Below are 26766 nucleotides of genomic sequence, written 5' to 3' on the forward strand. Positions count from 1 at the left end.
CTGGTGCCGTGAGGATTAGGAGTGCTCCTCTGGGGTCCACAAGAACAATCTAGGCTGCAGCCGCACTGGGATCCCTCCCCTTCTGAGAATTGACCGTCCCGGATCTACCTTCTTTTGGCCCAGGCTGCCCAATGTTGTGGCGGGCTGCCCCAGGGCACTTGTTTCCTATCTGCAGCCTGCCAGCCCTATGCTAACGAGACCTGGCCCTTAAAATGGACCGGGCCTCCTGTCAGGGCTATCAGGTAGCTAGCGGGCACTCTCCGCCAGCCGGGAAACCAAAACCTGCCGGTAGTCAAAACCTATCTTTGCAATCTGCAGGAGATATTACAGGGTTCACCACTGAAAGCTAAAAAGAAATGTTGAGTGATGGGTGCTGAGTCATATCAGGTCTATATTTTAAAGGGTGGTCATTATCTGTAATCATGGTAACAAAGCTAAATCCTTTCAGTAAAATGACCAGAGGCAATTTTAACCTAATCTGCTTATCGGGAAACTGACGGGATCGTGTATAACGTTTTTTACACCCTGCCAGATTTTACTCTCCAATGTGGTTACCCCTGTGAAACGTGCACATAAATGGTGAGGGCTATTCTAAAATGTGGTGTGCAGTTTTGGTCACCAAACATCACTAAGGATCTAGAAGTGTTAAAAAGGGTTCAGATAAGAGTGACAAGGATGATTCCAGACTTGGGGGACTAAGGTACAAAGAATGGTTAGAGACTTTTAAAATTGCCTTTTACAGATTTCTGGGTTGGTGGACCAGTAAAATCTGATTCTGCCCCTTCTTTCCGAACTTTAAAAAGCCTGAAGTCTCTTGCTCCTTGTGGATCTGGAGATGTGCATGCGTTACGTCATGGTGACGTCATCACGTGCATTGCGAGATGATACATGCCTGCAACGTGCATGATGACATTACTAGCACAATGTGCGAGCATCGCAGGACCAACGTTCAGTGCCAAATTCTGGAGCTGAAGCCAGTTTGGTAAGTTTACTTGTTGATATTGTATGTCATATTGCTTAAAGCCTATTACCAAGCTTCCCTCTTACTGCTTGGATTGGCCTGGAGTCTCCAGGAATTAAAAACTAATCTCCAGGGCACTGCTGCGAGCATCCCAGGAGAAAAAAATCACTGGGTCGTTAAACAAATTGTGTTTTCTTTTAATTTTCTTTGAGCACTTTTGTTTGCTAGTTGTATAAATATTGAACATGGGGAGAAGGCTGTTCTACTGACAGTCAAGAATCATCCAATCAGTTAATAAAGAGTCTATTCGCTTTCCAATTGGTCCAGGAAGGCGATGCACTGTGTGTACGGGCATGTTGGGCAACCAATGGCAGGAGTGTTGGTGTGGGATGGTTGGGCCCGAGTTGGCACCTCTATCTGCTGGGGTAAAGCAACCGAGAGCAGAAGCCCTTGAGGTCACTACCAGCTGAAGTGTAACCAGTGGAACAGTTTAACAGTAAACAAGGTGTATGGAGTGGCAGGGGATCTAAAGAGGAGCAAATACCATAAAAACAGAAAGAACATTTAAAAATGTTTATAAACACTACAATCTCGGACCTTCAAGGTCCAGGGAGACCTGTTCCTTGGAGACTACAGCTGTTTAGATTGATAATTGCCTTGTTTCTGTTTGAGGAGGCACTCTATTCTCCTGGACTGAGAGGGCTATTAATGCCAGTCATGTGCAAAAAGAATTGTCCAGTTGCACAATGCCCTTGGGAGATCCCGTCAGGGGCGAGAAGAGAATCCGACCAAACACTTCGGAACCCATTACTCAAGGTACTAACTATAGAAATGATCCCTAAAAGTATAGTCAGTGAAATGCCAGTTCTGTAACTCACTGGGATTTTTATCTATAAAAAATATTTAAGAACTTTTTTTCTCCCATTTCCACTTTAGTATCTTTTGATACCTTACAGACTGAATTCACGCCATTCAACGCTCTCTGAATTGGGGCTGTGCTGCTTCTTGCATCTTCAGTGTACCAGCTGGCTGAGATGATGCTAAATGTTTTTCAGACTAGATTCCCAGAGAACCAAACTTGGCAAAAAGAGTTTCATGCAACTGCTATGAGCATATGCTTGCCAGGACTTTTGGAACTGCTATCGAGGCCCCATGAAAGTGGTGTCTGTGGAACTGTGTAAATAATTGGGAGTTGTCATTGCATTTAACTGTGCCTCATTCATCTCCTGCTTTTTTTCTTAAGCCTTAGAGATGTTCAAAATAAAAACTGATTTTCTCCAAATTTATTGGTGGTTTTTTTAGGCTTTACTTTCTCCCTGTTTATTTTCTCCCAGTTTTTTGTGCTATAAATAAAAACTAAAAACACACAAAAGAAAAGTATTTTTTTTTAAACTTTGCTAAAGACTTTCTAAGTTCTTTAAGAATGGTTCCAGCAACTAAATTTATTTTTTCTGAAGGAAAGATTGAGGGGAGACATGATACAGATCTTCAAAAATAATGAAAGGTATGTAGATGAGCTTGAAGTGAACAAGCTATTTATCTTGACCAATAAGTACAGAACTCGATAACAAGAACAAAATTCAGAAGCCCTGAGCAAGGTTATAGATTAGAAAAACTTTATATCCCCACAGACTAAGAAAAGGTAGATGATTTCAGACTAAATTTGCATCTTTAAAAGGAGCTGGCTCGCTATCTGTTGAGAAGCAGGATTATAAAGATATACTTAACAACACTGCTTGACTTTTTTAATCAAGGCAGGCAGAGGAAGGAAACTAATCTTCTTTAAGGTAGGAGATCAATAGGTGGTGTGGGAGTGAAGTCCACGATAGAATAATTATACATGGATTCTGGATGGAGTAGGTTTTATGAGCTGAATGATCTTTTTTGCTCTGGATTTCCTCAGTTACCTATGAAAAGATCCATGTTATACGTGGGAGTTTTTTGTGTGGGAGCTTGCTGTGCTCAAATTGGCTGCTGCGTTTCCTACATTACAACAGTGACTACACTTCAAAAGTACTTAATTAGCTGTAAAGTGCTTTGGAACATCCTGAGGTTGTGAAAGGTGCTATATAAATGCAAGTCTTTCTTTTATGTATCATAGACTGCAGTCTAATAGGGCTAAGTAAAAAGTATCAGACACTTTAGAATCTAACAGGAGCAGAATAACGAGTATTACAATCTGTAACCTTTTTCAGGCATACTGCAGTCTATCAGAAACTAAGTAATATCTAACAGTCCAATAGGAGAATAGGAGCTGAGTAGCAATCATCAAACACACTAGGCTTTCTGGTTCCATCCTCCCGGTGAATCTAGGATGGATGGGGTTGGAAATGTGCTCATGAACATGCCTCGCTGTGTACACATCTCTGCTATCCCTCCATTTTCTTTGGGGGGGGGGGGGGACTCTGGATGCCGCAAATGCAACCCATTTCCCACTAAACTGCTGACCATTGAACTTCCCTTCCTGGTCCGCACGCTAGCTGACATCATAAATGGCTATCTCTCCTTTAGGCGCTGTATTCCTTCCTTTAAAAACCAGCATCATCACTTGTCCTTGAAAAACTTTTGCTTGACCCATCTGTCCTTATGAACTAGGGTTCCATCTCCTACTTTCTTTTCCTCTCCAAGGTTCTTGAACGAATCATCCTCCCTGAACTGTGCCCATCTCTTTCACTTTCACTTCATTCCACCCCTTCCACAGCACCGCACCAAAATGGTCCTATTCAGTCACAATCTATGGTGTCTGTGATTGTGACCAGGGTGCTTTATCCCTCCTCAATCTCTCTGCAGCCTTTGACACAGTCAACCACACTATCCTCCTTCAACCCTTCTCTGTTGACCAGCTCCATGAGACTGCCCTCACGTGTTTCGATTCTTAGCTATCCAATTGTAGTCAGAGCATTTCTAGCAATGGCTTTTTTTCCCCAACCCTATATCTGTTGCCTAATTTTTCTAGGTACAGTACTTTACACTTACCCCTGTTTAATTTCATCTACCATTGTTCCACCCAGTGACGTATTTTGTTCAACTCACTTTGTGGATCGGAGTTGACACTTCAAATTCAACTGTCCCTTCCAGTTTGGTTGTCAATGTGGAACAGTCACTTGGCTCTGTTGAGCATTGTTTGAGGGCAAGCCTAGGTTCCAATGCAGGAATACATGCCCAGATATTCATTAGTATAGTCTAATTAGATAGAACTGTGAAGCGGGAGTTCTCTCAGATCCCTGCTACCATGGTGCAACTTACATCCTCAGTCTCCAAGGGAATAGCTGTAGTGTGTGCAAACTTAGCATCTGCACATACAAATGCTCAGAGTGTAGTAAAGTTATAAGGGATGGCTTTCAGTCTTTGTGGGAAAGAGTGGAGAGCCTCAGGAGGGAATTCAGGAGCTCATTTGGCTGTGAACATCCCTGCTGATGTAGGTCCAAGAACTGACTGAGCCCCTGTCCACTGGATAGCACAGCATTGCTTGCATCAGGTGGCAACATTCTTGGTCATCCCTGGGGCTGATGAAGGGTGTTCTGGATTGTTTGTGCACAGAAGCAGCTTTTGACCCTATTGGTCTGCAAACCTTCAGCGGCAGCAAAGGTAAATAATCTTATTAAAACACTTTAGACTCGCCTCCTATACTTACCTCTCCACACCTGCACTCTTGGACCAGGAAATAATTACAGGCATAGCTACAAATAGAGGAATATCCATAAGAATGAATATACACTGAAGAAGTTGATCACAGTGTAACCCTTCATATTAAATCACTTGATGGGCCTCCATTATGTATACTGGCACCTGTATTTCTCTGTAGTCACTATGTTTGATACACAGCAGGCTGATTTTGTGGCAAAATAGCTAGGAACATATTAACTATCATAGGCAACTGGGTAGCTAGCTTCTTAAAAGCTACCAGGAAACAATGGGGGCCATTTCCCCAGCCCTGGGGAGGCGGGTATGGAGGCGGGACTGCTGGGAAAATGGCAGAATCTGGGAGCGGGTACCCATCCTGCCCCCAACCCGCCTCCGTGCCATCTCCCCAGGAAGTGGGTACCCGACCCGCGCTAATCCCTATTTTGAACCCTAAAGTGTGGGCTTCCCAACAGCTCCGAACCTCACCAGGGTCAGTGAGGCGAGCTGTCGGTCGGAGGGGGTCGGAGGGGCCGAAATGTCCAGTGTGCAGTGAGTGATGAGTGCAAGTGTGGAGAGGTAAGTATGTGAGGTGAGTCTAAAGTGTTTTAATAAGATTACTTACCTTTGCTTCTTCCTGCAGGCTTCATCCCTTTAGGCTGCGGAGCTGCCTCATCTCCACGGCAGAGATGACAGAATGGCTGCTGCATTCTCCGATGCAACAGCCATCTGATTTCTGCTCAGGAAAGAGGTTTGGTGAGTCTTGAGTACAAGGACTCACCAAAGAACAGAGATTATCAGTGTTTGACAGCTTCTCAAAGCTGTCAAATGATGACAATTCATCTGTCAAAATTTTTTGACAGATTAAACATCATACGCTGACATTCTCTGTAACTGGCTTTCCCTTAATTGGCCTGCTAAGCCCGCAATGAGCTTAACAAGGTCAATCAAGGGAAAATAGCGTGGGTTGGCCGGACGTCGATGGAGATGGGACTAAAACCCGACAAGCAGCAGTCCCGCCTCCATCACATCCCCATTGATAAAATCACCACCATCGAGTTTAATTCGGTCCTATAGGAATGCTGCGGCCAGTAACAAAAATGGCGACTCGGCACCTCCCCTTTAATTTGTGCTGCCCTGGCCCCTGACCCTGTCGGATATAGCGTCCGGCAGTAAGCCAGGGGGCGTTACCGAAGATGCGCTGTGCACAGCGATGACGTCATCGCCGGAGGTGCAGCGCCGTGGGGCGCTAACGGTTATCGCTGCCACTAACCTCCCGCTGAATTTCGCGGGAGGCATTAGTGGCGCCATGCCTGGGCGCTAGTTGCTTTGTGCCCCGTTAAATGGGAGGCGCAAATCAACCGAATTTTCCCCCCTATAGCTTTCCAGTAAACTACAGAGCAGCATCAGCTTTGTTTGGCCGCAATGTCCCAATCTCCCGACAGAAGTACTACTTTTGATTTGCCTGGCCTCCCCAACAAGGTGGATGTCGAGAAAGTGGTGTAAATGGCATATGTTAAGGACCCTGTTCCTCGGATTTGGGACGAGGTCAACACTAGGACTGACTGGTGGGTGGAAGTCCTGCCCTGCCACAGTTTTGGTGGCACAGTCACCTGCCAGGAATTCCAGGGTTCCTAACTAACCCATACAGCCTAACAAGGACCATAACAAGCTTCAAATCCTATAAACCATGGCCTAGATATTCCCGTGAGCTGTAATGGTGGTGAATCCTGGGGGGGGAATTGGCATTTCAGCCCCTAGCTTTGGGTGCACTCCTGATTCTGGCCCATATACTGGGGTCAGAGGAATTTTAATATTTCAGACATGGCACACGGTCATTTACTGTGCCTTTGGGACACCCATCTCAGGCAAGTGGGAAGGAATTCACTGCGGCACCTTGCAGCAATGTAAGTTGGCCTGCTAAAGATTTTTTAAAAAATAACATGAAATCTGGAAACTGGCAACTTAAAATTTGTCTCTCATTATAATACACTTGCCCATATTTGGGCAGACACATTAGATACCTGATGTCACTTCTGGGGGATAATGCAGGTAGTGCCATTGGGGGTCAGGGTACTGGAAAATTGCTCCCTGCCCGAGATTCCTCCCTCAGCCATCCAGTAAACTGGTGTAACCAGAGAGGTAATGCAGGGCTCTTAATTATTGCACTAAACCAAGAATCTCTAATACTACCAAAGGTCCAATACCTACCAGACACCCTACTCGAATTCTAAAACTAACCACAACCTTAAAACATACCAGATTATAATCGCGACCAGTCTCATGATAGCTTCATTAAGGCAGTCAAAAAATTCCTTCAGCGCACGACCTTGCTGTTTCATGTTGCCGATTACAAGACCAAAACCAATAGAGAAGACCACAAGTCCCAGCGCATTCACTGAATTGGATGAACCAGCAACTGGAATAACCTCCTCGGCAAGCATCAACTCCTGCAGTTTTTTGAAGGCATCAGTTATGTTTTCCATGATGGATGGTTCAGTGATGGTTGTAAGATTGGTGGATGATGACGTAGGCCTCATGACTGTTCGTGTGCCATAATTTGTTTTATACTGAGAAAGACAAAGTAATATGAGTGTTACCATTCAGTGAGCTACATTTCTTCCACTTTTTCCCCATTTACCTCACTCTTATATTGGAGCATAGGAACAGGAGTGGGCCATTCAGCCCCTCGAGCCTATTCTGCCATTCAATTAGATCATGGTTGATCTGTATCTTAACTCCATTTACCAGCCTTGGTTCTGTAACCATTAATATCCTGGCCTAACAAAAATAATTGACATTACTCCTCTCTGGAAATTCACTTCAGATGTGGAAAATGGGAGCAAGGGTCATGGGCCTAGAAATTGGACAAGGCCAGAAAATGGGCACGGGGATCAAGATGCACAATCAACCTGCGCCTGTTCCTTCCGATGCAAACGTCATGCTGCCTGTTAATTTAAATAATAGTAGCATACAGTCTAGCGCTGAACACGCTGCTGAGTGGATGCACGCTTCAGCAGGGGGCCCAAGTTCGTGCGAGACTAGCACCACTTAAAGTTAGTCTGCACCTCTTAAAGGAGAAGTGCCATCTGGTTGTAGCAGGTGCTGGGCGTGGCTGGGTAAGAGAGTGTGAGCAAGAAGATGTACTGATGGCGCAACAGGGCAGAGAGTGGGCTCCAAGATTCACTGACTGGATGCATTGCTTTACCCCCACTCCCCTCACCACAACCCCAGCCTTGTGCCTTTCTCCTTTCAGCTAGCCAAGAACTGCAACCTGGCCAGGCAGTGGTGGAGGAGCAGGAACTGCAGGAGGAAGAAGGAAGTGATGCTCAAGATGCACCATCACTTGATTTCACACTCGCAACCACCAGCTCAGATACTGATACTCCACGTACTTTACAAGATAGGCTAGACGTGAGATCTGCACATGGTGAGACATCGGGCACAAGTGGCCTGCAGCCAGGACAGGGGGAAACATTAGCGCAAGTGCCAGCTCCCCCGGAGTGTGAGGTCATACACATGTCCTGCTGCACAGGACTCAGATGAAGACTTTGATGGGGCGGCCTACAGAAGCAGGCTGATGGGATGCACAATGAAATACTTGGTGCATTGGCAGGCCTGCCAGAAAGCCTGAGTGCAATGTCAAGGAGCATGGAGGAGTCCGGCACCAACCTTGCACAGGGCTTTGCACAGAGTATGGAGCCCATCCTTTCCAGCATGGAAGTGATGGGCAACTCCATTAGCGCACTTGTGGACCCAACCATGATGCAGCGTCTGATGGCCGATGTCTCGGCTTCCATTGCAGCACAAGCAGAAGCCATCCAACATCTGGATGCTGCAGTGGAAGCTCAGACGTCTCATGCAGGCTCAGCTTGCTGCCACACAAGCTCAGACTGCTGCCATCGTGGCTGCGGTTACCAGTGTTGAAAGGGGCTTGCAAGGTGTCACAGCAGTCCAGCAATCTGTCCTCCAACAGATTACTAGGATTGCTGAGGCACCGCCCCAGGGGACTGGCAGTGGCTCCATGGAGCACGAACCTGCTATGCTCTCTCAGGATGACAACATTCGTGCTCCCACCACTGCCACTCCACCAGTGCGTTTGCTTTGGTGGCTCAAATGTGGACTGCCACAGAATGAAGGCATCATGACTGCTGCCAGGATTCCGAGCATTGACCTGCATGATGCGCTGAGTATGGTGGCACACCAGTTGGACATTGAGGGAGTGGAATCCCATCCGGTTGCGATACATCTCCAAATTCACATGCAGCGCCCGCAAAGGGAGGTGTGTGCAGTCAATGGCTTCCTGCGCCACGGGCAATCCTGCTATGGCGATGAAGCCACGTGCTCACTCCACCTACTTCTCTCTGGCAAGAGAAAATGAAATGTATTCACCTCTCTTTGCATACAGAGCCTCAGTGACCTCCCCTATGCAACAGTGGACGGCAAGCCGTGAGATGTTGGAAATATCGCCTGCTCCAGCCTGGAAGGAGCCTGACGCATAAAAATTCATGGCCACGCTCACCTTCACAGCCACTGGCAATGTCATCCTTGCCTTGCTTTGAAGCTGCAGTTCTGCCTTCAGCAGGTGGCAGATTTCAGTGAGCACCTCCTTAGCGAAGTGGAGACGTCACATGCACTGTTCCTCGGTGAGGCTGAGGTAAAGGAATTGCTCCCTGAAGACCCTGGGTGGATATGGCCTCCTGCTGAGAGCCCTTCTCCCCCTCCTCCTCCTCCTCCCTCTTCGAGCAGCTTGTCCTCCTCTGTGTGGCCTCTGCTCATTCTCCCTGTCATGCTGCAGGCCAAGGGGGATACAAACTACAGCACTCATATCTGGGAACAACTGGTCTGAGCAGAAGCCTTGAAGTAAACTGCCACGCCACTCTCTGGAGACTTCAGCAACTTCAAATCAGATAACCACCAAACACTTCTACAAACTCACCAAGAGCCAGTAGCAATCAATGAGCAACTAACCCGAAAGCAGTTGATGATCCCTTTAAATAGCGCTGGTGGGGGTCCTTCCTGCTGCTGAACACATGTTCAGCTGTGCGTGTTTAAGAGAGAGCGTTAGCTGGAGTGTTGAGGTTGAAAATGGCTGCACTGGCGTCAAATCAGCGTTGCACGCTGACTGATATCCGCATACTTCTCTGCATACTTCCGCTGTACGCTCCCAGTGCCCGCACTAATGACCTACTCAAAATGGCATCCGGCGCGGCCTGTACCAGAAGTGTGTGCATGCGGCACAGACGCCATTTTGGACTCAAAACAGCACCTGTAGCGCCAAAAAAAGACACTACGGAGCCGAATTTAACAGCCATGGACTCAAAAAAACATTGGGTGGGTGGGTCATCAACAACTGGATTCGGGTGATAAAGTGGGCTGGAACACTGTTCCAATTCTTGTTTCACTGGGTACCATTTCTTACCTTCTCAGGAGATTTCCGAAGTTGACATTTTTTATTGACTATTGGACCTCCCGAGATTATGAAAAGAATTTTCCGTCCTACAGACCTCCTGTCATACACTTTCAGATCTTGCCTCACCACTGACACCCAACCTGCTGCCACTCTTTCCGGCTTTGTCACTGCTCCTGATGCCTTGTTGCCACTCCTTCCTGCGTTACAATTTGCCTTCTCTTGCTTCGGTGAACTTTGAGGGATTTAACTTGTTGAGAAGAGTGTTTGTGAGCTGGTTTCAGAGGGGTGCTCTGTTGTCCTCTTACTGCTGAACATTGTTCTATTGTGCTATAGGCAGCTTCTTTAAAGGAAATATAGCCCAAATCTTCCAACTCCATACCCTATATCTCTACCTGATACTTTGCAGTGTGATCTTTCTGCTTGCCATAGTTCCTTCAGAAGGCGAGTTGATGACGATGGTTTAAAGATAGTAATGGCAATGTGTGCTGAGGTTAAATGGGGGCTATTGGGTCTGGAACATGTTTTTCGAGGAGTACCTGGGGAAGTGCTAAGTCCTTTGGGTTTTAAGATGGTGCTTAAAGGCACCATAGGATTGTGAACAGGCAACTAATATTGTGTTAGTGACATTCTTAATGCAGCAAACGTATATGTTGTCCCCTGTGGCTCTCTGAAAGTACCCTGTGGCATAGATGTAGACAGTGTTTAAAATAAATGAGTTACTGCCACCATTAAAATAGCAGAGCGAGGTATTTTAGATGAATGCATTACGTGTTTGTATGTTAGTTCCCCATGGTGTAATTTCAGGGCCCAGATCTTTTGCTCTTTTTTCAATTGGTATAAGACTCAAAATTGAATTGACACTAGTGGCAGGCACTGTTGCATCATTTTACTTGGTTATCTCTACTTTTAATGCACTAATCCATGGCCACTACTATGACTACTACAACTACTAGGACTAATACTACTACTACAACAACAACAATTTTACAGGACCAAATGTCTCAAGGAACTTTACAGAAGAGTAAAAGAGGGATGCTTCACCTAGCCAGCAGTAGGAAATTAGGGGAGATGATTGATGACATGGTAATAAGGTTTGAGGAGGATTTAAAAGGGCAAGAGAGAGAAAATGAGGTACAAGAACAGAGAGGCCGAAGGAGGGAATTTCAGAGAGCAGGGCCTAGGTAGTTGAAAGCTCTGCCGCCAGTGGTGAGGTGGGATGATTTGGAGGCCAGGTTCAGAAGACTGAAGGCTGTAGGAAGGAAAGTAAACCTGGAGGAGGTTGTTGAGGTAGAATGGTGCAAGACCATGGAGAGATTTGAAGATGAGGATAAAGATTTTAAATTTAATATGTTGAAGGGCAGGGAGCCAGTGTAGGTCAGTGAGAACAGGAGTGACGGATGAGCAGGATTTAGTGTGGGACAAGATACAAGCAGCTACATTTTAGAAAACTTGGAATTTATGGAGCATGGACAAAGGGAGGCCATCAAGGAGTGCATTAAAGTCATCAAGGCTGTAGGTAATAAAAGAATAGATAAGGGCTTCAGTGGAAGAGGTTCTAAGCTAGAGGTGGAGGCAGACAAAGGTGGAGGTAAGCTCTAACTTTAACATTACCTAATTAACTCTAACACGCAGTGGAAAATATAACTATTTGAGTAAAAAAAAAAATCTTGATACAACAGTGGAAAATAAAAGGGATTAAGATGCATGAAGTAACCTAAACAAAAAAACAAGGCATATCTACGGACTATTTTTCAATGAACCTTCTTGGAATACGTGGAAGAGAGGTAAACTTCTGATGAGAGGTCATCGACATGAAACGTTGACTCTGTTTCTTTCTCTCCAGGTGCTGCCTGACCTGCTGAGTGTTTCCAGCATCCTCAGTATTTTGCTTTTGCTTCTCGAAATGTTCCATTGGTTATTTTACAGAGGATTAATGTATTGGCCACTGTCATGAATCTTATCATGACTCATGAAGTAACACTGGGTGGCCAGCTGGTGGCGCCGTCCAAGGAGTATAAATATTCGGGTGTGGGCCCAGCTTGCTCAGGATGTTTCTGTAACCAGGAACTAGTGATGTAACTAGAAATCTCATGGTTTTGAAACAATTGATTAAAGCCTTGTTTTATACTCAAACCAAGTGCTCAGTAGTCTTTTTACATCAGCCACCAAATTCCAATTGCCAGCAGAAGTGTGGTGGAATGGGCTGTAAGCCTGCCTAAATCAGGAGACCCAAGGCCCATCCCAATTTAGGGGGACGGGGTCATTTGCATACTCGGCGTGGTCACATTGCGCCACAGGGTGCATCCTTAATCCACTGGCAACAAAGCTGGAGTAGTACCATGCTGCTCTGATAGAGGTCAGGGGGCCTATTTTTTTTAAAACTTCAGCTCCCAATGGAGCCAGCGGAGCATTTTCTGATCCCTTTGTGGGATCGATTACCTTTAGTTGGAAGATTTTTGGGGGCTTTTCCTGAGCCTCAGTGGAAGTAACGCCGGCTCTTGGCTGGCATAGGTTCTGCTGTGGCCTTTAAAGGATGTACTGGTCGGAATTTCCAGAAATGTGTGGGACATCTGCACCCCCTCCCCCCACCCCACTCCCAGACATGCTCCCCTCTCCTTCAAAGGGCTGCTAGTCATTTAGAACCAAGGCTTTGTTCAGTAACTACTCACCTGCTTGAAACAAGCCTCAACTAGATTGGGTGGGAACATATTCCTGTAGAACACAAAGGGAGAGAATTAGTGCAGTGACAATAGTTCAGCATCTGTATTTTGATCTGTGCTGTGACATGTTATATGTTGCCCTACACTTTAGATTAAAAGAATGATAACAGTGTGAAGTAAGAGGTGCAAGGCTGCCTTGGACAGTTATATCAAACCAGTCTAGAGCTATCATTAAACAAGTCCTCGGCATAAGATTTTAAGTTACATGTCAGCCACATATTTCGGGCATGATAAACAAAAATGGTTAAGACTGATAACCTACTCCTGTTGCGTGCACAGAATGGCCTGAAATTCCAGAGGACTTGCATCATACCAGAAGTGTGAAGTGGGATTTTATTGCGGGGCCTTGCCACTCCGTCGTCAGGCACGAGCTATCCTGGCCAAAGCGTTCAATGGCACAAAATTAACTTGCTGGCTGCTCCTTTATTTTGCTGCTTCCCAAACAGCAATTGATCTCTCTTAGATCAGTTGCTGTTTGGATATATCTTTGTGAGGTCCAGTTATTGCTGTTGTATGTCAAGTACACTTGCTTCATGCCGATGTAAGAAAAAACTTACAAGAAAGAACTTGCATTTATATGAAAGAAAAAATTTACTGTTAACTGTACGCTGGGCAGAACTGGTGGGATTTCTGGGGGAGCCTGAAAACCTGCTAATCCAGCTTCCAATTATGGGGTTCAGTGGAAGAAGCACTCGGCCACTCTCCTGTTGGAATTTCTCAAATAGGCCAAGAGGTGGCACAAACCTGACAGAAATAGGTTCTGCCCCAAATTCCATTCATAGGAACAGAGGAGCAGGAGTAGGACATTCAACTCCTCGAGCCTGTTCGGGAATTCAAAGCCAGCTCCTTGAGATAAAAGGTCACCTAATCCACTACTTGCATACTTATCTGATTATTGCACAACCAGCTACTTTTCATTTAGAGACTCACTGACCTGATTAGATCCATGAAAGCATCAGCTGCCTGCACTTGCTCAATCTTTCCCTCCCGATGTAGGTCAACTTTTGATCCTTTCCCAGGATGGATGATCATTACCATGACAATTCCGATGAACACAGCGATGACAGTGGTTACCATATAGAAAACCACGGCTCGGAATCCCATTTTACCAGATGCTTTGCTGTCCAGAGCTGCCATTCCTAATTGATAAAAAGGTAAAAAAAAACATTTCAGATGCAGACTGGTCTGCTGAGGAAATGACCTGGAAATCAGCAGTACAGAATATAGAGAGACACATTAACACTGACACTACCTGATCACTGCCACAGAGATCTCTTGTAACTTGCTCACTAGTGAAGGCTCACTATTAAAGCAATTTGTTCCTTATCATACTGCTGTCCAAAACAACCTGCTCACTGTCACAGCACTCTTTAACTAAACTGCTTTCTAATAAAATCTTACTACTTTTTAACAGTTAAACGCTGTCATGCTACTCTCACACAGAATCTGCCCATAACTTTCTAACACATTCGGGTTAGTACAATACTTCTCTATCTGTTTACAATCACACTTCCCTCCAACATTATCTGGTTGCTACTACAGTACAATGCTCTCTAACACAATCTGGTTTTGTGAACTAACTGGCACAATAGGTGTAATTCTGTAAACCTGCACTTCCAGTGGCTAATGTTGTAGCCTTGGGGTGTATACCGCACAGAGGAGGCCACCTTACTGTAATTTTCTAAAGCTTTTCCAGGAAAGTGATTTTTCTTTGGCTTTGATCTCTGGAGCTTCATAAAACACGTCTCCTGCTATTAAATGATTACCAGAGACTATTACATTTTGGACTGAGGAAATGATTTTCTAATGGGAATCCCTCGCTTCCTGTGATATGAAGAGGAGGACATGGATGAGGAAATGGAGGAGGCTAGATTGGAGGAATGTAGAGTGACGCATCATGAAAGACGCTTGTTTCCAACAAGTTAATATGCACTCCATAGGGTTTACAGACTTAGAAGGCCTTACTTAGATTTCTCCGCCTGTGAATGCCTCCAAAGATGGAACTCTCCGCTCACCACCCACACCCCCCACCCCATCCCTGGAGGTTATTGATGAGGTATACCAGCTGCGGGCTGAAGACATGCAGTTCACTTCAACAGGGCGCACAGAATTGTCTGTAGCAGTGAAAGTGACCACAACAACAACGTGCACTTATATAACGCCTTTAACATAGTAAAATGTCCCAAGGTGCTTCACAGGAGCGTTATCAAACAAAATTTGACACCTGACCCCTGCCTTGAATTTTTTTTGCCACTGGATCTTTCCAGGCAACCTCAGGTGACCTCTGTCACATTAGTCAGGCCACAGCTCACCACTCTATAAATGTCACTGATGCTTTATCCAGGTGGGCCTCATAGCTCATAACCTTCTCAATTGAACCTGTAAAACAAAGGGGTAGATTTTCCCTAAGCTGTCGGGAAGGAGGCGGGACTACAACTTTCGGGTTTTAGTCCCGCCTACATCGACGTCCAGCCAATCCGCGCGATTTTCCCTTGATTGACCTTGTTGAGCCCGCCCAGCGGGCTCAGCAGGCCAATTAAGGGTCACCCGGCAACAGGTGACGTCACAGACTGAAATTTCATCTGTCAAGAGTTTTTGACAGATGAAATATCAGTGTTTCACAGCTGTTTGAAGCTGTCAAGCACGGACAGTCTGACTTCTAACCTGAGTCCTTCTACACAGACTCAGTTAGAACTGTCACCGGCAATGAAAGCTGAAGGCTGTCACTTTTGACAGCTCGCAGCCATTTTGCTTTCAGTGCCGGCTGAGTGATGGACTCCCGAAACCTAGAGGAGGAAAGGCTGTTAAGGTAAGTACAGGTAATTTAAACTTCTTTACACACTTTAGACACACCAAACACGTTTACCTTTGCACTCATGCACCCATCACTCACCTGAACACCGACATCGCGACCCCTCCAAGTCCTTCAACCCGACGGCCCGCCTGCTCTAACCTGGCGTGGTTTGGAGCCATCGGGAATCCCACACGACACCCTTCAAAATAGGGATTAGGCTAAAAACTGCCTGTTAACTACCTGTTAACAGGCAGTTAATTGGCACTAATCCCTTCCCGCCTCGGGTCGGCGGGTCCCAGTGCGGGGCGGGTATCCGCCTCCCCTGAAACTTACGTGGAGGCGGGTTTTGGGCGGGATGGTGTCGGGACCCCCGAATTCGGGATTCCGCCCCCCCCCCCCCGCACGCCTGAAACCCTGCCTGACGGCTCCAGGAAAATCTACCCCCAAGAGTGTGAGCAGTCCAATTCTATATATTGACAGGATTCCTATGGGTGCAGGGAGTCACTGATGCAACACATGTAGCCCTGAAAGCTCCATATGAAACCCTCCTAATTTTTGGACCTGATTGATTGCCGTTTGGAGAGCAGCAGACCAGTGAGAGACCAAGGATTGATCAGCATTTTTGAGTTGTAGCACTTAAGCCAGATAAGCCTGCTTTCCCTCAATGGATCCATAAGCTGCCGCACTGAAATTCAGTTGACTTTACTGGGCAGGCACCCCAATCATACCATTATTGGCACAGGTGCTTACCCTATTATTCAAATCACCAACACCAGGATTTGGGACGGGATCAGGGCAAAGACAAAAGGGCAGGCAGAAGTCTCGCCTTGCTGCACTTGCAATGGTGGAGTGTGACTTCTGGAATTTCTACCCTGTCGAACGTTGAGACTACAAACTGCTAAGGGTGAATTTTTACTTTTACCGTCGGGCACAAAACGAGTGTTAGCAGATCGGCCGCCCATTTACACCCCGCACTGAAGTTAAAAAGTGAAAATTCACCCCCTAGGTTTCTTTCAACTCCATCCTTAGCTACTTCAACACCATTCATGCAGTACATGTGCTGCCTATTTTACCTTCTTATATACAGTACCGTATACTTGTCTGTATTTAATTTAATCAGTCGTTGTTCTGCCACTTAGATATTTTATCCAACTCATTCTGTAATTTCTGAGTTACCTCCTCTGATTCCACTGACCCTCTTAGTTTGGTATCATCTGAAAATTTGACCTGTTTGCATTGAGTTTCTGAATCCAAGTCATTAACGTATATTAGAAACAGCGGTATTTCCATCACTGAGCCCTGGGCCTCCACTGAGAACATCCCCCACCCTGATTTAACTCCTATCATGAGTACTCTTTGTTTTCTACCCTTCAGCCAAGTTATCATTCATTCCTAACACACTAGCACTCTCATCTACAAAGAGTAATAACAGTCACTTGGACAGTAACACAGTCATCTAAAATCTGTCATAATGACAGTTTTTTGGAGAGTAACACTGACATTTACATTTTGTAATAATGACAAATATTTAGACGCTTGGAGCTGGATTTTCCGATTCAGCAGGGTTCCTGCTAGAAATGGGTCAGGGCAGACCCCATTCTGACTCTGCTGAATTTTGTGGGGTCAGATTCATTATAGTAATGAAGGCAGGCTACCAGCTCTTTTAGCACTGCCTACTGGAAGGAGGCATGGGAAATCCGGTGCTTTTGAAGCATTTATATGGGCAAGCAGTTTATTTAACAGCTGGGAGGATGGACTTTGAATAGCAAGACAAAGAGCAGCATGGCTGAGGGTGCTACAGCAGGACACAGAGCTCCAAGTTCACAGACTTCTTTGTGGACATTTTATTGTTCCAAGTAAGAGATAGGAGGGAGAAAATATTTGTGACTGAGGGAAGAAAGCCAATAAAAGGAAGCAATCAGGGACAGTAGAAGGAAGTGGCTTGGTGGTCAATGCCACTTCCATGAACATCCACATGGCAACTCTGCTGTAAGAAATTTAGTGATCTCACCAGGGCAGGCAAGATGCGAAGAGGTAATTAGATCTTCTGACAATGCAATTTAAGAAGCACATTTTCCATTTCCATCCACCTTGCCCTCACTGTGTGAACAACATTCTACAACTTATCAGAAATGTGCACAAGATACCATGAGAGCCTTCACATTCAATTCCTTCTATGAAGGCAAGCAGCAAACACTTTACATGATATGTACTCGATCCTTTCCTGCATTTATCAGCTCCATTAAGGAATGCTTATTGAAACCTGGGTAATATTCCCTATAATGGAAAACAGAGGGGCCTTCACACTATCCACTTTCTTTTTAAAGGGGAAAGTGGCCCATAACATACATAGATACATAGAAGATAGGAGCAGGAGTAGGCCATTCGGCCCTTCGTGCCTGCTCCGCCATTCAATGAGATCATGGCTGATCCTTTAATTCAGTATCCCGTCCCCGCCTTCTCTCCGTAACCCTTAACCCCTTTTGCCCGTAGAAATATATCTAATTCCCTCTTAAATATATTTAATGAGCTGGCGTACACTGCCCTCTGTGGCAATGAGTTCCACAGGTTCACCACTCTCTGAGTGAAGAAATTCCCCCTCATCTCTGTCCTAAATGGTTTAGCCCTTATCCTTAAATTATGTCCTCTAGTTCTGTTCTCACCCGCCAAGGGAAACATTCCTTCTGCATCCAGTCTGTCTAGACCTGTCATACACCAGATAACATCCACAGGTGTTAGACTCCACCCCCAACCTCTGACCTCTCACCCCATAGGAGAGTGAAGCTTTGCAACTTGTGGGCAGACATATGGAGGAGGGTTGGAATGTAGGAGGAGAGCTGGCAGATGCAGGTTGGCCATAAAATTGTGTTATCGTACAGATATTTGGTCACCAGCCGTCTCATTTACAACTGTGTGATAATGGTAGAGTTTGGTCACCAGCATGCTCACTTACAGTAATATTTTGGAACTTTTGCCTATATGGTTTGAATGGGATTGTGCCTTAATTCATATAATATTGATATAGATTCAGCTTACAAAAGGGTTAACTTTTTAAAACATAACATTTAGACCAAGTTAGGATGTTAATTGGCAAACAATGAGAAGGTAAGTACAACCCATAGCAGGTGTATGGTGCGAGTAGGACAGCCAGCATATACATGAAGGGGTAATAGGCAATCTGTGCGCAAAATGCTCTCAGAATTGGGCTAGTTTTCCGAAGTGAAGTTACGGTTCAAGTTTCTGCTCAAACTCATTTGCATAATCACAAATGTAACATCTTCCATGAATCAGCGCAATCGGGCAGCGTAATAGAACGTAATTGTCTATTTTTTTCCCCCTTGCATTAAAAAATATTCCTTGATATATTTTTGTAAGAGTTTTAACCTGGTGTAGTTTTAATAATACTGCTGAAAATGGGTTTATCACAAAAAAAATCAGTATTTTTTAATAAGTGTCTAGTCCACCACCTGTGAGTAACCCAATTTTAAATAACTGAAAATGACTTTAAAAAGCTATACAGAATCATTTACTAGTTTCATTAGTGTACACTAGTCAGTTTCTTAGTAAATTAAATATTTTTTAATATTTAAAAGCTTTTAAGAGGTGCCTATTATTGCCCTTGTGCCTAAAAAAACTCTTAATTTTAAGAGCCTCCTTGAAGGGCTGCAAACGGGCACAATCAGCGGAAACTCGTCCTGGTGATTAATTCGATCTGGGGGGGTGTCCATGTTTGTGGGCGGGGCTGTTTTTCAGTGCAATGTTTTTTTAAACCAGCGTAAAAGATCACAGAAACTCGAGTTGCGCCGGACGTAACTTGCGCTTGAAATTCCTCAATCTTTTACACTGGTTTGGCCGATTTTGGGTGAATTAACCAGCGCAACCAGGTGGAAACTCTACCCCCAAATGTTTACTTTTACATGTTGTATCAGCTGTGAGACAATGGGGGTTGAATTTTGTGTGCAGCGGAAGTTGGGTAGACGGTGGGCCTGGCGTCTGCTCTGCCCGCGTGGTGTAGTCAGCGGGAAGCCAGATCAATTTTTGTGGTTGGGTCTGATTTAGCAATTGTCGAGCTGCCTATGCTGGTCACACTCCCTGTTGGTAGCTCACAAGTTGGGAGGGTGGGAAATCCGGTGGGGCGATTACTACTTAAAGGCAGCCCGCAGCCCCTTAATGGGGAAGTGCACTTTTCAGTGGTGGTTAGTGGAAGTGAGTTTCTGAAGCAGCAGGCAGCATGACTTTATTCAGGGCCACCAGATTTTCTGATGCAGGCATGCTAAAAGAGCAAATAAGCAGTAGGAAAGAGGTCACCTTCCTCTTTGATGGGGGATGGGTGCCCACACAAATAAGTTAGCAGCAATGGAGAGAGGTGGCAGAGCAAGTAAATGCCACCAGTATTGTTCCCAGGACTTGGCTGCAGTGATATTGCCAGGGCTGCCATGGTAAGACTCCCCTTCACATTTCTCTTATTCTCTACACAGTCCTAAACTGCCGTCCCGCCCCCCCCCCCACCTTAGTGCTGGAAGGTTTGATAGTACTGGGGCTATCAAAGCTTCCCTCCTCCGCTTCCCATGTTTCTCCTCCAATCACAATGGGACGCTTCACTGCACCTCCTTCTGCTTGTTGTGCTCACGCCCTCAACACCTGCTACTGCCCTAACAATTACTTCCCCCTCTTAGCCACACTTGCTGCTTCTTCCTTTCATCATGCACATCTCATCAAAGCTGACTCAGGCATCTTCAAAACCCTTCAACAGGGCACGCACTAACCCACTTCCACTCTTCTTGCAGAAGAAGCTGCCACACAACAGAAGGGAGAGTACCAGAACAAGAGGCAATCCTGCCTCTCTACACACCCTGACACCAATGGAGGAAGCAGTCAATCAGCATCATTGACAGAGAGAGGGCACCCAGCATTTGAAGCGACAAGGCTGGAGGTCAAGCAAAGTAGGGGGTTTGGACATCTTCCCTTTCTACTAAAGTCTCTCACTCACATACTCAGCATGATAACCTGGTGGTGCGTTTTGCTGCCAGTTATCTGCTATTACTTACCCATGCCACAATGTGTTAACTTTTGTCACTCGCTCCTGTTTCTAGGTCCATCAGACGTTTCAGGCCTTGCAGGAGCCTATAGGGGGGGGGGACCCTCCGGGGGATCCTCCAAAAGAGGCAGCGTCTCTTGTTCTCATCCTTGAAGAGGTAGCTGGACTGGTTCTTGACTGGGGCAGAGATCGCATCATATAGAAGGTAAGTATATCTTTATAAATAACACTTGGTCCATGTGATCTCTTCGACTGGTTTCAATCGCCTGAGGGGGTTGCAGAGGAGGTTTCCAGAGTATCTTTTCCCTTATTGCCCTGGGTTTTTTCTCGGTTTTTTTGGCTCTCCCAGGAGATTACACAACTGTGGTGGTGGGTGGGAGGTAGGAGGGAGAGAAGAAGTGATTAGTCATGATGCTGCAGTCATAATGGTGTGGGGCAAGCTTGATGGACCAGCTGGTCTTTTCCTGCCTGTCAATTTTGTATGTTCGTATGTTCAAAGCAGCAACCCAGAAATCAGCACCCAACATGGTATAGTAAGTTAGAGGGATCTGCATTGGGTGATTCACAGAGCACAATTGAGCAGGAGCGAGTACAGGTGAAAAGTTTGGCCCAGGAATCAGCTCACTGGAGGGCTAGCTTGTGTTCTAGCTCTGCTGAAGAGACAGTGATGCAGACTTCAGGAACCCAGGTTTTAAAAGAAAGATGCTTCCTGTGCACCAGCAATTACTCAATGCATTGGACTGCCTGCCAGGAAACTTCCAAAATGTGTCAGATAGCGTGGAGGAATCCACTGCTAACGTGTGTCGGGTGGGTTCTCATGCCCTTGTCCCCAAAGCAGCCAATCTCACACTTGCTGTGTATAGGTTAAGAGTGGGAGGGCTGAAGGTTGCAATATAAAAGTGTCATGGCAGCTGCCTGGAAAGCCGGCACAGATCTGCATGATGTGCTGCTGGTGATCACACATTATTAGAGTGGAAGCCTTGCAATTCATAAAAGCAGTGGGAGTCAAGTGAAGGAGCCTGCAGGACAACATGGGTGCAGTCAAATAGGCCCTAGATTTGGTGGAAGCCTGCAATCTGAGCAAACTCCAGAGCCCTATCCTGCTGCTTCCAGTTGTCCATGGGGAAAGTGATTAAAGTGTTTGATCTAGCAAACGCTGCATCAGTCACCTGCTTAATGCAAGCATGAACTGTAGACTGACTGATGCTGCTGGTATCCCCTGTGGCAGTCTGAAAGACAAAGAAGTTGGGGCAGCAGTGACCTTGGCTGAAACAGGCAATGCAGCTGCAGTTCTGCTTGCTCCTTCCTCCTGTGGCTGTGTTTCTCCTCTTTCTCTAGCCAGAGTGGAATTGCTAATAAGATGCTCCATGAAGAAAAAGATGTTTTGCCAGAAACCCTTTAAGAGTTCTGAATGTTCTACCGCCACTATAAGCACTTTGAAATGGTCCAAGTAGCCAAAACCCACAATGTAATACAAGCAAAACGTCTTCCAAAACTCAACATTTACTGTCATCCAGGTGTCTGCAACATGCTGTGGTGAGAATGCTTTCAGGTGCACGCTAGGCATCAATCTCTTAATTTCTAACTCCAACAATATCACCTTTTGTCTCAGACAAGTGCGTGTGGGTTGTGAAGTGCCTTATGATTATTCATCCATCTATAAGTTACATTGTGAGGGCGTGATGGTATGGAGGTGCATTATGTTTATTGCAATCTTTTGGGACATACATGAGTATTCATAACGTGACATACCTTGGCCAACTGCATGGGATCATTGAAATGTATCTGGCAGTGTGTTGCTGCTCGGGCCTGCGCCATCTTCCTGCACACTTGTAACACTAACTTATAGGGCTTTCAATTAGGAATGCCAAAGAGCCAGGCCCTCCTTGCCCTTATCTCTGCCAATAACATACCTATTGATTTGTTGGAAAATCTGGTGCTCTTGTCACAACAGATGCCCCCGATACTGCTCTTCCTTCTACCACTGAAACCAGTTAATGCACTTGCCCTGGCTCTCTCTCGGTCACTTCCTCCAGTTCAAGTGCTTCTAGTCCTTTATGTACTAAAACCTCATTTCTCTCCCTCCCAGTGGCAGTAAACCAGTCACAAGTAGAAAAACAGCTGGAGATCCACCTTGCTTGTGAAATAAGGACTACCTGGCAGTATCACACATAGCTGGATGGAAGCCCATCCTGCCGCTTACCTGACCATCGGAGGGAAATCCAGCCCAAAACGGTTACCTTGACCCTTTCAGATTTTCCTGCCCCCCCCCCACCAGAGGTGGCTGACTATAGCAGTCACTGTGGAAAGCTGGGCAGGCTTTCGGTGGTATAACAACAGCAGTGAGTGAAAGTGCACTGTGCACCTATGATGGTAAATCTGCTCATATGGAAAATTCAGCCCAAGCACTCGCACCCATAATATGTAATAATGACAAGTATGTAATCACATAGAATTATCCTACATAAGCAGCCTGCCTTAACAACCTGGCACTACTACAGAGAATTGGATCCATTAGGCAAAAAGAACAATATCAGGGAAAGCTAAATTCAATGTTTATCGCTTCTATAAATGTTCTCTATGTTGCCCAAAGGGTTAATAGAAGATTTCTTCACAACGTTAAGACAGAAAGGCCATCAAACCAGCAGGCATCCAACCATTTGGCATATCACAGCCATATGTGATTTAAATTAAACCTGATTCTTATGAATGAAATATTTATCGGTCCAGCACTGATTAGTGTAATTGCTGCTGACTCTCTGAATGTTAATTATAACTTGGAACAAGGAATTCTGTACATCTGATTGAGGACGGGCAAGGTTTGAGGCTGCAAAAAGCTCTCCCACAAAAGACTGATTGTTTCGTGAGATTCTGGGCTCCTGCCAGGAAAACATTTCCACACTACTGTGTTTTTCAGCAAACATTCCCAGGGGATGGTAAGAAGAAAATTGGCTTTCAGCCCAGCCACATTGACAACTCTCTCTTGCTGAGGCAAAAACAGCACAGAAATTTATTGGCATTCCCTAAGAAAAGGGGGAAACACGGAGAGAGCGAGAGAGGAGAGTGTGAATGTGAGAGAGAGTGAAAGATAGAGGGAGAGGAGAGAGAGAAAGATTTGTATTTTGACCAACAAAATTGTATATTCAAATATGAAAGCCACAATGCCTAAGAAATAGGTGACTGGCTTAGGTTATTGATCTCTGCTGATGGGTGATCTAGATATGTTGTTGCTGAGATGGAGGTGCAATTGAGCTTGCTATATTGTTTCTATGTCAAACTGTTTGAGAGTTCACTACAATGCACCAGTGAATGATAAAAGAATAGATTGGTTAAGGTTTTAAACAACTTCACGTAAAGCAGCATGTAGCAGTTCCTGCAAGCTTAGAAACTTCTTGTAGATGGACGGGCAACAGGCTGGATCTAACTGCTTGCCTAATTGCAAGGGGTTCATGAGCTGTGCTAGCTACTAAGAGACAGAGTAGATGCATCAACAGATGTCTTCCAAAGTGGTGTAGAAGGGAAGGTTTCAGATTCCTAGGACAGGAATTCCAGGGGCAGGAGGAAGCTGGACTTCACTTCAATTGAATTGGTAGCACTGTCCTTGCAGACAGGGATAATAGTGGAGAAGGATTTAAAATAAAACATGAAAGAAAAAATGCAGCAAGCTAAAGACGAGGGGAAAGAAAATTAAACGTTGGAGCTGGAAAAGGTGTAGAAGACTGGTTGTTAGGGAAGAGCATTTTGAAGGATAGACTTAAATGTTTTTATAAAAATCCAAGGAACATCAGGAATAAGTTTTTTGGAATTAGAATCACACAAATATTGATGGTATTATCAGCATCACAAAACATGACGAAAGAAGAAGTGGGAAAGAAACTGGAGCTGGGAGGGAATAGACACCTCGAAGTTGAATCATGTCCGAATTGGGATGCGATCCTGGTGTGCCTTGGGACATTTTACTACGTTAAATGCTCTATGTATATGCAACTTGTCCTTTTTTTACACTAAAATAAAACCTGAAAAAAAGTTTTTAAAACTGGGAATAAAAACTGGCTTTAAAGAACTCTAATTGAATTGCAATTTGCATTGTTTTAGGTCTTGGTAGGTGTGAGATCCCAGTAATGTGCACCAGATTGCTGATGAGTACATACTTTGTATAATGCAGCTGATCTTCAGTGTTCAAACCTCTTTTTGGAATCCCACAAACTTGGGTAAGAGCTGTGGGATTTTGCTCGGATCTCTCATTCTCCGCACTGCACTACCCATTCCAGTGAAGGCAGCCTCTAGGGGCACCACAGAGGTCACTGCTAAGTAATGTTTTCCTCAGAGATTTAGTTAAAAGAATCTAGAATGAACTATAAAAATTTCGGGCATTTGAATATCTTGGAACAGTTTAACATTGTGTAAATCAAGCATTGTACAACTGTGTGCTTTTTGTTTCTAATCAATCACTTCATTTGTAAATATGCCTATTAGTTTTAGCCTGAGCAATGTGATATTTTTCAAAGAGATGAGGAGAATATGGCAGGCAGCCCATGTAGTCTCTGGCACAAAGTACCATGGTAAAAGAATAATTGTTAGTCTGGTGGCATCCCAATACTTTCACCAAGAATAGGGTTGCCAGTTTTGGTTCAAAGAAGACATGGATCTGCTTATGGAAATAGCCTTTTTGAGTTAAGAGTGTTGGAAGAAAGCCTGCACTGTATCAATTACATTCAGAATCTTTTAATAACAAAACTCATCCTGCAGTTTGCTGGCTGCAGCAATCTGCTTCAGAATGGCTGCTAAAATTGATACTTTGTCAGATATTGATTGTTAGCAGAGTGCGCATAAATTACACAATAAAACCGATATGAAACATTGACACTTCCTAAAGTAGTGTTGTCCAATTGAAATCGCTGACTAGCCACAGGCGTGGCGACTGAGTCACCGTTTTAGCCACATGCACTACTTTTAGTTGAAAATGCCTTAAGCACAATACAGGTAAATGTACTTCACAAATATCTACCACCATTTAGCGCGAAACTTTGCAGTCTTTCTCTTTCACCAAAGTTTAGAATTCTACCATGAACTTATCAGACACATCTTAGAGCAGCTTCTAGGATTTTTGTCTAGTGGTTGCGAGTGATTGGACGCTGTGCGCCCTTTGCCATGATGTGGCTGATGGAGCTGCTATTTATTGGTTGGGTATGCTTTCTTCTGCTAGCCTGGAGTGGATTGTTCGAGCTGACCACGATGACAGCTCCTCTCTCCATACAATCTTGCTGGTGCTTCTATCGTGCTGGAATATGGCGTTTTTAACCGTGTTACATGCCATTTTAGCATATAACCAACAAGCAGTAACCAAGGAAGTAAAGCACATACAACGATCAAAAAACACTTGTACACTCTGCTTTTCGACTTACCATTTTACCAACAAATGTACAAAGTGATTAAAGTACATATGCATACGCCATGCGAATATGAGTAGCGATCTCAAGTGATGGGGCTGGATTTTGCCAGCCCCGAGGAGGCGGGTATGGAGGCAGGAATGGAGGCAGGACTGCCGGTAAAGTTGCAGAAAGTGGGGACGGCTGGCAAACCCGCCCCCATCTCGCCTCCGTGCCCTTTTGCCAGGAGGCGGGAAGCCGTCCTGGCCCGGGTCCCGTCTCCTCGAGGCGGGAAAGGGATTAAATCCTTTTAACTGCTTGTAGTTAACAGGTAGGAAAAAGGATTAATCCCATTTTACCTTTTCAAGTGCAGGCTTCCCGACCTCGGAGAACCCCGCCAGGGTGGAGGAGTCGAGTAGAAGGTCTGCAGGGGTCGGAGGGGTCTGAAAGCGCAATGTAGAGGTGAGTGATGGATGCAAGTGTGGAGTGGTAAGTATGTGAGGTGAGTGTAAAGTGTTAGAAAATGTTCACTTACCTTTGTTTATGCCTACAGCCTTCAGCCGCTCTGGATCTGGAGTCCCGACATCTTCATTGCAGATTTCACAGACTGGCTGTTGGATCCTCCGAACCAACAGTCATCTGATTTCTACAAAGTAGAAAGGTTTGATGAGTCCTTAACACAAGGGCTCATCAAACTACACAGAATGTCAGTGTTTGACAGCTTCACAGAGCTGTCAAAAGCTGACATTTCTTCTTTCAAGAAATTTTGACAGATGGCACGTCAGACGTTGACGTGCTCTGTCAGTGACTTCCCCCTAATTGGCCTGCTGAGCCCGCAGGGCAGGCTTAA

General features: G+C 45.2%; 1 protein-coding gene and 1 pseudogene across 3 annotated transcripts in view; both read right to left on the bottom strand.

The window, feature by feature from the left end:
* The window catches only part of slc1a6 (solute carrier family 1 member 6), a 142186-nt gene that overhangs the window by 9680 nt on the left and 105740 nt on the right, over nt 1-26766 (bottom strand). For all 3 annotated transcript variants that reach the window (XM_086004751.1, XM_086004753.1, XM_086004752.1), the window contains exons 5-7: nt 13650-13854; nt 12665-12707; nt 6842-7152 (exon numbers count right to left, since the gene is read on the bottom strand). In XM_086004751.1, coding sequence (XP_085860877.1) covers nt 6842-7152; nt 12665-12707; nt 13650-13854 — 559 coding nt within the window. The remainder of the gene's footprint in view (nt 1-6841; nt 7153-12664; nt 12708-13649; nt 13855-26766) is intronic.
* LOC147108219 (small nucleolar RNA U3) lies at nt 1743-1815 on the bottom strand (annotated as a pseudogene).

This window comes from Somniosus microcephalus, chromosome 13 (genome assembly GCF_052327205.1).
Source record: "Somniosus microcephalus isolate GS21.2 chromosome 13, FLI_Smic_1.0, whole genome shotgun sequence".
Classification (NCBI taxonomy): domain Eukaryota; kingdom Metazoa; phylum Chordata; class Chondrichthyes; order Squaliformes; family Somniosidae; genus Somniosus; species Somniosus microcephalus.